The 12,355-nt window shown below is 51.5% G+C and overlaps 1 protein-coding gene across 1 annotated transcript; it reads left to right on the top strand.

Moving 5' to 3' along the window:
* The first annotated feature begins 5,799 nt into the window (after positions 1-5,799).
* On the top strand, positions 5,800-6,651 carry LOC136355306 (uncharacterized). The gene has a single exon (XM_066307704.1). It carries the CDS (start codon positions 5,800-5,802, stop codon positions 6,649-6,651), a length of 852 nt encoding a protein of 283 aa, XP_066163801.1.
* Positions 6,652-12,355: the final 5,704 nt, after the last annotated feature.

The raw sequence follows: 12,355 nt of genomic DNA, 5'->3' as shown, positions 1-12,355 counted from the left end.
TAGCTAATCTAATCTAGTAAGATAATTTAGCCGATAGCAGCATAAACCCTAAAGCGAGAATCGGCCGATACGACTAAATCGAGATACTAAACTAGATTAACTAATATATATGATAGCGATGATCACAATAAAATACTAATACATCTAAAGCGATGTAAGAGCTCCAATAGTGCAAGCCATTGAGACAAGTTGCCTCTTGTCGAGAGATCGCAGCCGATGCCCCAACTTGAAGCAAGAACTCATCGAAAGTAAAAAGAGAAAAGGTGGCAACGCACTGAAAGTTGTATTTATTGGATTGTCATCCCTTATTACAATGATCTAGGGTTTATACTTATACCCCGGAAACAAAACGTACCTATTATGGACACGACTCAAACTTTCCTAAAGATAAAACAAACAAACAAGTCCACATGGCAGACTCTTACTATATCTCTAATTCAAATTGACATTAATATCTTAATTAATAGATATAATTGTCTTAAACGAGCTCTATCTCTATATGGAAAAATCAGTTATCTCAATCGAGGCCCAAACCGAGCCCAAGTTGAGTCGTATCGGCTGCTTGCCATATCCGCTCAATCGGCGCAGTCTGTTTTGGCAAGATTCAATCTCCTTCAAACCCAATTCGATATCCAACTCCAAATCCGAGACTATCTTGCCAAATTTTGCTGTTAACAAATGCTAAAGCAGCAACATAACCTTCATCTACAATCTCCAAATTGAGTTTCTAAAAATCAGAGAGTAACTTCGGTTGATCAACTTGGACAGAGGTGGTAATGTGATGTAGCTTTCAGCTGAGAGCATCTGCTACCACATTAGCTTTTTCGGGATGGTAATGAATGCCAAGATTGTAATCCTTGATGAGTTCTAACTATCTTCTTTGCCTCAGATTCAGATCTAATTGGGTGAAGAAATATTTCAAGCTCTTATGATCGATGAAGATTTCGCATCAGTTGCCTATTAGATAATGATGCCAAATCTTTAGAGCATGAACTACGGCCGCTAATTCCAAATCATGGGTTGGATAATTGACGTGAAGCATAAGCCACCACTTTGCCCTCTTGCATTAATATAAAATCAAGTCCGTGTCGAGATGCATCACAGTAAATATGAAAGCTTTCATGAATATCTGGCATCACTAGCACTAGGGCTGCTTTGAGCCTTTTTCTCAATTCATGAAGGCTTAATTCGCATATCTCAGACCACTCAAATTTGTGTTCTCTTTTAAAGAGTTGAGTCAAGGGCCTTGTGATTTTAGAGAAGTTTTTGATGAATCGATGATAATAATCAGCTAGGCCGAGAAAACTTGTGACTTCGGGAACGTTCTAGTGTTGTTTCCAATTAAACACATTTTGTACATGTTGGCGGTATGTCATGAGACCCTTCGACCGGTCCTGCTGAAACCGTGCAACCAATGGAGGGTTGAAGCTCAAGACATCGAGTCTGTGGGGGCGAAGCCCACATGGCGAAGACTATGAAGCAAAGATGGCGAAGGGCGAAGAATCACGCTGGTATCCCACAAGGTGGAAGACATTTTGGGCGAAGACTATATGGCGAAGAAGGTATGGCGAAGGCGGATGACTTCGCCATAGCAAGCCGAACTTCAAGGAGGCCCAAGAGGCCGTCTCAGCCAATCAAGCCCGGGGGCCACTGGGCCAGCGTTCGCCAGTCGGCCCATTAGAGGCCCATGTACCTCAATTACACTATATACCCATGTAAATGTCCCTTTCATAAGGGCAACCATGTAAATTCCCCTGTTAAACCTAAACCCTAATAGGGGAACCTGTAATAGGGCTATAAATAGACCCCTAGGCCATGTAAAAGGGGGATCCCAAGAAAAATTCTCAATTTAATACACTTTACTGCTTTCCAACCACTGTTGAGTACTTTCGACGTATGCCGCTGTCGTTTCGACAACAGCTGGCGCCGACCGTGGGGACCTCCGAGCGAAATCATTGAGAGCGAATGCCACCGAAGAGGGTCGTGAAGAAGAAGGTCGCAAAGCGAAAGGAGACCGAAGCAGGAGAGGAGATGGCCGCCGAAGAAGGAGCAGAGCCTCCGACGTCCATGGGCGAAGCTAGGGGAGCACCATCGGCTTCGGCACCGGCGCCGCAACTGCCACCTTCGGCTCCTGCCGCTTCGTCCGGGCAGAGGCCAAACACGGTCGACACGGCGAAGGCAGCCGCGGCGGCAAGGGCGCTCCAGACCAGGGCGGAGATCCTTTCGACAAGCCAGCTGCTGGTGCCCCAAGCCGCTTCATCACAGCCGGCAACGGCTTCGACCGCGCTCGCCGCTGCACAAGTCAACCCCAACCTCGAAGCACAAGGCGAAGCCGACATGGAGGCCATGCGACAAAACATGACGCAACTCCAAGACATGCTTTGACAAATGCAAGAACAGCAGTAGGCATACGAGGCAGCGCGGCAAGCCAAGGTCGCTTCGGTCCCAATCCTCTAGTATTCGGCGGGCTACATTCCACCCCAAGTCCACCCACAAGCATCAATCCAGCCCCTTCCGCCACAAGCCATGCAAGCGCCAGTGTACTTCGCCGGGCAGCCTTCGGCCGCAACAATACACCCGACCCCTTATGTGCAGCCGCAGGCTCAGCCGGTCACTATCCAAGTACACCCGCCACCACCTGGCCGGCCAAAGTGCACCCAGTTGGTTGCCGTCGAGCCAGCCTGGTTCGAGGGTTTCGCCTTGGAGTCAAGGACCGCAGTTCGACTTCATCAACACTGCTCAAGCACCAACCATTCGACCACAGGAACCGACATCAGGCTTCGGAGCAAACCAAGCGCCAAACCAGGTCGCCATGGCATGGACCCAGCCGTCGTTCGACCCATCCATGGCGGCGCACCAAGCGTCCCCGTTCGGAGACGGGCCGCCGAACACTGTGGCCCAACCTCACGCGCAAGCCATGACTTCGCCCTTCGCCACGCCATAGCCGCAGCAAGGTGCCGCGAACAAGGCGGGTGGTGAAAAGAGGCTACCATTGAGCGGGAGAATCAAGATCCGTCCAATCCCATCCCAGTTCAAGTTCCCACCCGTCCCACGCTATTCGGGCGAAACAGACCCAAAAGAGTTCCTGTCCATATACGAGTCCACGATTGAAGCCTCTCATGGTGATGAAAATACCAAGACGAAGGTAATACATCTCGCTCTAGACGGCATCGCCCGTTCTTGGTACTTCAATTTACCAGCTAACAGCATTTACTCATGGGAGCAATTGCGCGATGTCTTCGTCCTTAACTTTCGAGGCACCTACGAGGAGCCGAAGACGCAGCAACATCTACTCGGCATTCACTAGAGGCCGGGGGAGTCGATAAGGGAGTACATGCATCGCTTCTCGCAAGCCCGATGTCAAGTTCAGGATATAACTAAGGCGTCCGTCATCAACGCCGCTTCGGCCGGGCTGCTCGAGGGCGAACTCACAAGAAAAATCGCCAACAAGGAGCCGCAGACGCTTGAGCACCTACTTCGCATCATTAACGGGTACTCAAGGGGCGAAGACGATTCCAAGTGACAGCAAGCAATCCAGGCCGAGTATGATAAAGCCTCTGTCGCCGCTGCTTAAGCCCAAGTACAAGCACAGGTCGCCGAACCGGCTCCTTTCGCCATTCGCCAGTCTCAGTCGGCGACCCAAGGACAACCGCCAAGGCCAAGTCAAGCTCCCATGACTTGGAGGAAATTCAGAACCGACCGGGCAGGCAAGGCCATGATGGCTGTCGAACAAGTTTAAGACCTCCGCAAGGAGTTCGATGCCCAACAGGCAAGCAGCCATCAACAGCCCGTTCGCAAGAAGGTCAGAAAAGATCTTTACTGCGCCTTCCATGGACGCTCTGTGCACACCACCGAGCAATGCCGAAACATTCGGCATCGTGGCAACGCGCAAGATCCAAGGCCGCAGCATGGAGCAGCTGCCGAAGCATCTCGCGAAGCTATTCAAGAACAAGCACCCCCGGCCGAACAGCACCAAGGTGTGCAGTGCAGAGTAATCCAAGTGATTACAAGGACTGACCCGCCGAATCAACTGTCAAAAGGGCAAAAGAAGATGCAGCTGCCAATGGTGCACAACATCACTTTGGCAAGTGAAGGGGCCCCGCGATATTTGAACCAGCAGATCTCTTTTGGGCCAGAAGATGCCGAAGGAGTGTTGTTCCCACATCAAGACCCCCTGGTGATCTCGGCCGAGGTAGCTGGCTTCGAAGTTCGGCGAATCATAGTCGACGGAGAAAATTCGGCCGACGTCATCTTTGCCGAAGCATATGCCGAGATGGGGTTGCCTACCCTAGCCCTCACCCAAGCACCGGCCTCGCTTCATGGTTTTGGCGGAGAGGCAGTTCAAGTCCTAGGCCAAGCACAATTGGTGGTAGCCTTCGGCACAGGTGAAAACAGGCGCGAAGAGCAAATACTGTTCGACGTCGTCGACATCCCATACAACTATAATGCCATCTAAGGCCGCGCAACCTTGAACAAGTTCGAAGCCATCTCCCACCATAATTACCTCAAGCTCAAGATGCCTGGCCTTGCAGGAGTGATCGTGGCAACCTTCAGCTACATCAAAGGGCGATTTAGCCATAATCAACAGAGCAGTGCACAATGTTGAGGCCGAACTGCATGACCCCCTCATGGCAGGGTGATCAAGGTGCAGGTCGACGATGCCGATCCCACAAGACTTGTATCTCTAGGGGGCGACATGTGCGAAAGAGAAGTTGAGAACATCCTGGAGGTGCTCAAGAAAAACATTGATATCTTCGCCTAGGGCCCCGACGAGGTGGGAGGTGTTTCGACAGACATCATCATGCATCATCTGGCGGTCAAGCCGGATGCCAAGCCAAGGAAACAGAAGCTGCGCAAGATGTCCGTTGATCGCCAAGAAGCAGCGAAAGCCGAAGTGCAAAAGCTGCTCAAGGCTGGGGTGATCCAGGAGATCGACCACCCCGAGTGGCTGGCGAATCCGGTACTGGTGCGGAAATCGAACAGCAAATGGCGCATGTGTGTCGACTTCACAGACCTCAACAAGGCATGCCCAAAAGACGATTTCCCCTTGCCGCGGATCGACTAGCTCGTGGATTCGACAGCTGGCTGCGAACTCATGAGTTTTTTGGATGCGTACTAAGGCTACCACCAGATCCACATGAGTCCGGCCGACATCCCCAAGACAGCATTCGTCACACCATTCGGCAGGGGCAACCTTCACCAAGCTAGTGTACAAGGTCCTTTACAAGCAGCTGGGGTGAAATGTGCAGGCTTATGTCGACGATATCGTCATAAAAAGCCGCAAGGATTTCGACCATGCGTCTGACCTGCAGGAAACCTTCGACAACTTACGCGCGGCGGGTATGAAATTATATCGTGAGAAGTGTGTTTTTGGTGTTCGCGCGGGCCAGTTGTTGGGTTTTCTTGTTTCTGAATAGGGTATCGAGGCGAACCACGAGAAAATCGATTCCATTCAGCAAATGAAGCCCCCGTCGAGCGTACGCGAAGTACAAAAGCTCGCAGGCCGAATTGCGGCACTCAGTCGATTCCTCTCAAAAGCAGACGAAAGAGGCTTGCCCTTCTTCAAGACCCTTCGGGGCGCGGGAAAGTTTACCTGGACACCCGAATGCCAAGCAGCGTTCGACGAGCTGAAGCGATATCTGCAGAGCCCACCCACTTTGGTCAGCCCAGCACTAGGAAGCGAACTGCTACTCTACCTAGCGGCTTTGCCGGTGGCGGTCAGTGCAGCCCTCGTCCAAGAAACAGAGTCAGGCCAGAAACCAGTGTATTGAAATGGAAAAGCTTGCTTACGCCCTAGTGATGGCTTCGCGCAAGCTTAAACACTACTTTCAGGCCCACAAAGTCACGGTGCCATCGCAGTATCCTTTGGGCGAAGTGCTCCGGGGCCAGGAAATTACTGGCAGGCTCAACAAGTGGGCGGCGGAGTTATCTTCCTTCGACCTGCATTTCGTCGCTCGCACTGCCATCAAGTCTCAAGTCCTAGCTAACTTCGTGGCCGAATGGACACTGGCATTCGCCCTTGAACCCGAGCCTGTCGAACAACCTTGGGTGATGTACTCCGACAGCTCGTGGTCGCACAAAGGGGCGGGTGCTGCGGCAGTGCTCACTTCGCCAGGGGGCATGCCGATCCGGTATGCTGCAAGGCTGCAGTTCGACACAACCAACAACACGGCAGAATATGAAGCTATATTGTTGGGCCTAAAAAAGACGAAAGCTTTGGGGGTTCGGCGCTTGCTCATCCGAACTGACTCCAAATTGGTGGCAAGTCATGTTGACAAATCCTTTGAGGCAAAAGAAGAAGGGATAAAGAGGTATCTGGAGGCTGTTCGATCTATGGAAAAGTGTTTCGCCGGCATAACGGTCGAACACTTACCTAGAGGCCAGAACGAGGAAGCAGACGCCCTAGTGAAATCTGCTGCTTGTGGAGGCCCGCATTCGCCAGGCATCTTTTTTGAGGTCCTGTACGCACCAAGTGTGCCCATAGAGAGCCTGGACATCATGGCAATCGACCAGACAGAGCTGGGTGAAGACCCAGAAGACTGGCGAACCTCGTTCGTAAAGTACCTCAAGAACGGCTGGCTCCCGGAGGATGAAGCAGAAGCGAAGCGCCTACAGCTCAGAGCCGCAAAATACAAGCTGGTCTCAGGCTAGCTATATCGCTCCAGGGTGCTCCAACCCTTGCTTCGCTGCATCTCCTTTGCCGAAGGAGAAGAAATGGCGAATAAAATACACCAGGGGCTCTGCGGCGCACACCAGGCCGCAAGGACAGTTGCCTCCAAAGTGTTTCGACAGGGTGTGTATCGGCCCATCGTGCTGAAAGTTTGTGTTGAGCAAGCTAAGAAGTGCAAAAGCTGTCAGCGGCATAGCCGAAGCCAAACTGCACCCCAATATGAGCTGCAGCCTATCGCACCAATCTGGCCTTTCTCCAGATGGGGGCTAGACATCATTGGCCCATTCCCTATGGCACGAAACGGGTACAAGTTCGCGATTGTAGCCATCGAATACTTCTCCCAATGGATCGAGGCCGAACCACTCGGCGCGATCACTTCGGTAGCAGTACAAAAGTTCGTATGGAAAAACATTATTTGCCGTTTCGGAGTGCCAAAGGAGATCATCACTGACAACGACAAGCAATTCGATTCTGACAAGTTCAGAGAGATGTGCGAGGGGCTAAACCTGGAAATCAGGTTCGCTTCGGTCGCGCACCCACAGTTAAATGGGGTGGCCGAACGCACAAATGGTAAAATCCTTGAGGCGCTTAAGAAAAGGCTTGAGGGGGCAGCGAAGGGTAAGTGGCCGAACGAAATGCTAGTTGTTCTATAGGCCCTTCGGACGACCCCCACAAGGCCAACCAAGTTCAGCCCATTCATGCTTCTCTATGGCGACCAAGCAATGACCTCAACAGAGTTAGGGGCTAATTCACCAAGGGTGATGTTCTCTAGAGGCGAAGAGGCGAAGAGGGGCGCGAGGTGTCGCTCGAACTCCTAGAGGGGGTGAGAGTCGAAGCACTAGAACACATGCGCAAATACGCCACAAACACTTCGGCAAATTACGACAAAAAAGTTCGACCGACAGAGCTATTGCCTGGCCATCTCGTCCTAAGGAAGGAGAACCCGGTGGTGGTCGGGAAGCTTGAATCGAAGCGGGAAGGGCCGTACCTCATCAAGCACATGTCCAGGACATGCTCCTTTCGCCTAGCGATGCTGGAAGGCGAAGAGTTCGACCATTCCTGGAACGCGGCTTCCCTTAAGCGTTTCTATGTGTAGCGCGGGTGGCACCCAAATCGCTAACTTGTAAAAATGTACATACTGTTATGTAAGCCTTTCGGCACTATGTAAGCCCTTCGGCACAAAAATGCAAAAAAAGAGGAAAATGAAAAAAGAAAAAAAAACTGGATGTAGGGCTATTATCCACTCTGGAGGCCTGAACCAGTATAAAATATTTGTGTTTTTTGCCTTTTTTGTGTGAATGATAATTTGTGGAAAAACCCCAAGGCAAACGCCTGATCAGCGAAAATGCCAGGGGGGGCGAAACGAATCGGCCGAAGCATCGCTCGCTGAACGTTGAAACTGTCACGACCGGAAATAACCCAACGGGCGTTCCTTACGTGCGTGCATTATTCCTTGTCCCAGGAGGCAAGGTACACCAAAAGTTGATACAGTTCAGAGTTTAACAAGCGGAAGCGTAAATAGTTAATTTATTACATGGGCGGCGAAGGCCCAGCACACACAAAGACAAACGGGAAACAGCGGAAGACTAGGGCGACGACCACAGGCGCTTGACGGCAGGCACGAGCTAGACACCAAAGCCTTCATCTTCCAGGGGCTCCTCTTCTGGGTTTGGGAAAAATTGTGCAAGACTGAGTACAACCACCGTACTCAACAAGACACAACCACAAGTGCAGGATAAATGCAAGGGAGTACAAGGGGGTTATAATATAAAGGGTTAGGGTTTGCAGTAAACAGCATTAAAAGACACTTAGTTGCTCAAAGCTATTTTGTAAACACGATTCTAGAGCTATACAATATTATTAATCAAGGCCGTGAACCCACACGAACCTGCCTTAACCCAAGGCCTACGATGATTCAGACCGAACTGGCAACCCGACCCTGGGTCCCAGCTCGTCCCAAGCCAACCCAGGCCAACCATTCCACATTTTAGTTGTTAAGTAGGTTTTAAGAATTAAAACACTAACTTGGGTACATTGCTCGGCTTGCCCATAACCGAGGGCGCAGCTATTCGAATAGATTATACTCTGATCAGAGGTGTACATCTTTACCCACAAGACACATCTTCCTCACGTGTAACCACGTGCCACATACCACCACGGTATACGGACGGAAGACGTGACATAGTTTCCAACCCATCCTAGCCATAGACAAGAGTACCGACCCAACCCCACCTACGGCCGGAACCCCCGGGACAGGTAGGCAGGACTGAGCCCCGAGCAGCAGGACACCGGCCCTGTGCCATGACATCTCGACTACCGGGCCGCAGCTCGTGTAGCCTTCATTTGTCCTAGAGATGTCCATCGACCCCCGACTTCGTCCATCTCCATTCGTGTACTTTTGTTTATAACCAGACTGAGCCACAAACTAAACCTTACCCACTAGACATGTGGAAGTACGGTAGTGCTTTGCAACAGAGGCCCGAAGACCGGCCCTTATATGGCCGAGGTGCTACTATCAAAACCATGCACCCCGAGCCCAGCCTAAAACCATTTTGGGGATTTTGAATAGAGGGGGAGGTGTGAATCCAATTCCACAATAATCCAACAATTCCATAGTGTCCAGGTGATAAGAGTATTCCCAAGGTCTAGAGTTGTAAAACCACCTAATGTTGCCTAATTAACCAGCGAAGCAGCTACCTAAAATCATACTAGTGGTACCATGAGTGGAGTGTCCACTAGTTGGGGTTTTGTTTAATCTAGGGTGAACAAGGTAATAATAACAATAACAATAATAAGGTCATAACAAAGGTAACTAGGCATGGCTAGATAAAAACAGTGATAACGCGGGAATTTAAGAAAAGCGATAATGCAATAATTTAAATCAAAATAATTTTATAAACTGGGATTCAATATGCTCAAGGATAATGTGACTTGCCTTGCTCGCTTTCCCAAACGTCGGCTTCAACCTCCACGAAGAGCGGATCTTCCGAAGCTGCAGCGTCTACACGACCAACGGAAAGGAAAAAGCTTTTACTCTAATAAACTCCATATAACAAGCAGGAACAAAGCACAAAAATGGGTTCTTGACTTCTTAAGGAAAAATTAGAGACTTGAACGGTCCAATTCCGAGTTCAAATGGCCAAGTTATGGCCATTTGAAGTTTATATGCTCTTTAAATGAATATTTGCGAATTTCTTCATTTAAATTTTAATTTAAAAAGGGTTTATTGCGTCAGCCGAGGGGAAGGGGCGCGCGGACTGGGTCCACGGGAGTGGGGCCCACGCAGCAGCCTCACGGTCCACGGTGGACCGGGTGCACCCGGGCTCACACTGGCCGGCGCCGTGGGTCCCACGCGTCAGTCGCACCTAAAGGCGCGGGCGGCTGACGGCCGGGCCCCACGCGGCAGCCACTCGGCGCGCCCGAGGGCGGCCAAGCCGGCGCAGCCGGCGGGAGGCGGCGCGCCCGCGCCCCGATGGTCGCCGCCGGCGACCACCGGCGTGGCGGAGCGGCGGCCGAGAGAGGGGAAGGGAAGGGGGAAAAGAAGCGGCGGTCCACGGCTCACCCTAGGTCGACGGCGACGACGAAAAAGGCGGCCGGAGCGGAGGAAGGCGGCGGTGCGGCTCGGGTTGACGGGGTCGACGGCGTTCCGGCGGTCGGCGAGCGAAACGGAGGGGTGGACGAGGTCGGCGAGGATGCGGCGAAGCCGAAGGAGGCGGCGCCGAGGTGGGAGGTGGTCCGGGGCGACGACGGCGGCGGACCGGAGCTCGGCAACGACGGCGGAGAGAGAGAGCGACGGCGCGAGCTCGATTCCGGTGAGGACGAAGGGCGGCGAGGGGCGGAAACGGACGGAGGAGGTGCGGGGAGGGTTTAAATAGAGCCGGGGCGAGAGAGGGTGGCCGGGGAAGGGAGGAAACCGGCGCGGGAGGTCCGGCCGTCATCAATGGCGCCGGCGAGATTTGCGGGGTCAAATCCGCCCGTTTGAACGCGAGAGAGAGAGGGAAAAATGGGGGGAAAGGGAGAGGGGATCACGGGGAGTGATTTCCCCCTCTTTATTGCACGCGGAGACGGCGGGAGGCGGCGGGATTCGCGGCGGCGGCGGCGCTAGGGCGCGGGCCCCACCCGTCAGCGAGGGTGGCGGGCAGGCCCGCCCGTCAGCGGCGCGCGCGCGGGGAGAAGCCGGGTGGGCCGCGGGGAGAGGAGAGGGAGGGGGAGGGAGATGGGCCGAGCCGGCCCAGGAGGGAGAGGGAGGGAAAGGGGACTTTTTAGAGTTTTTCTTTTTATAAAATCATTTTAACTTTGTTTATTTTTTAATAATTATTATTTGTGCTCTGAAAATTCCACTAAAATTTATTTACGCATTTTAGGCTTCTAGGAAATATACAAAAATCCTCTAAGCCTTATTTGACTTTTAACTTTGCACATTTTAATTGTTGGAGGCTTTCACACGGATTTTAATTATTGTAGGCATAATTTAGAGGATGTATTTTAGAGTCGTTTTGGGACGTGACAGAAACCGCAACAGCTTGTTTCGGAAAACAACTAACCGAACACCGTTACACTCGATCAATATGAAAACACAAGCGCACCTTTCAGCGCAGAATACTACAGATCGAAAACGAAAGTCGAAAGCTAAAAAGTCAGCAGACCTATTTCGCTAATATACGCAAAGGGGCCGACACATTCCGACCTAACGAAAGCACGAAAAGTGACAATGCGAAAAATAGCGAAAAGGAAATAAAGCACATCTATATTAACTTCGAATAAATAATCGAAGAATACAAGTCTTACAACATGGTACAAGCAAAGAAAGCAATGGCTTTACAACCTAGCTTACAGATAAATTACACCTTTGCCCCCACATCAATCCTCACTCCCTAAGGAATGGTTTGGCAAATTGGGTTCGTCATCACTACTAATATTATACATGACCCTAAGAGGGGAAGGGGGCGAAACACAGACTAGACTATAACGACGCTAGGAGATCGCCTCCTGACGATTGGTCATCTGATGGTTTCGCCAAAAGCGAACCATGTTCTCCAGACCTTCTGTATGAACATGGTCGTAGTCTTCCAGGGTTCGCCCGGGGTGCGCCCGCATCCAGCCGACAACCTTCAAAACCTTGTAACTGTTGCTGTTTATTATCATCTCATGATAAACAAGCCGAAACGGACATCGCACCTTCGGCAAACCCTTCACTGCCACGAACTTCTTGTTCTTGCTTCGCCAATTCCCAAAGGGGGGCCAAACGCACAATTTTCGGTGAACACCCTGCTAAAACAGTGCAGAAAGGGCAAAAGGCGAAGTGCAAAGTTAAGGCTTTGCAAGAAACGTAAAAGTCGGCGAAAAGAGTAAACACTCTCTAGTATGCAAAAATAATGCGAAAATGACGCAAGCATATATGCCAAAGGCATCGACCATAATAACTGGCTAAACTTGGGTCATCCATTCCACATATCCAAAAGGCCGTTTTCGGCTACAATAAGAAGGGGAGAGGGCCATCGGCCAAATTTACATTGTTCGCCCTCCGCGGCAAACGCCAAAGAAAACTACAAAATCTAAAGAGAGGACGGAGGGCCTCATACCTCTGGGTGATCTTGGGCATCGCCTCCACCCCCTCCGACCGCTGCATCCTCCCCTTCGCCCTGGTCCGCCGCCTCAGCCTTCGCTAGTTGCTCAAGAAGACGC

This window comes from Oryza sativa, chromosome 1 (assembly GCF_034140825.1).
Source record: "Oryza sativa Japonica Group chromosome 1, ASM3414082v1".
NCBI lineage: Eukaryota > Viridiplantae > Streptophyta > Magnoliopsida > Poales > Poaceae > Oryza > Oryza sativa.
Note: the sequence above shows the minus strand (reverse complement) of the source record. Positions and strands in the feature narration are given on the sequence as shown.

What these genes read in the sequence shown, in the direction of transcription:
- LOC136355306 (XM_066307704.1), top strand. Translation starts at nt 5,800, where the DNA reads ATGGCTTCGCGCAAGCTTAAACACTACTTTCAGGCCCACAAAGTCACG.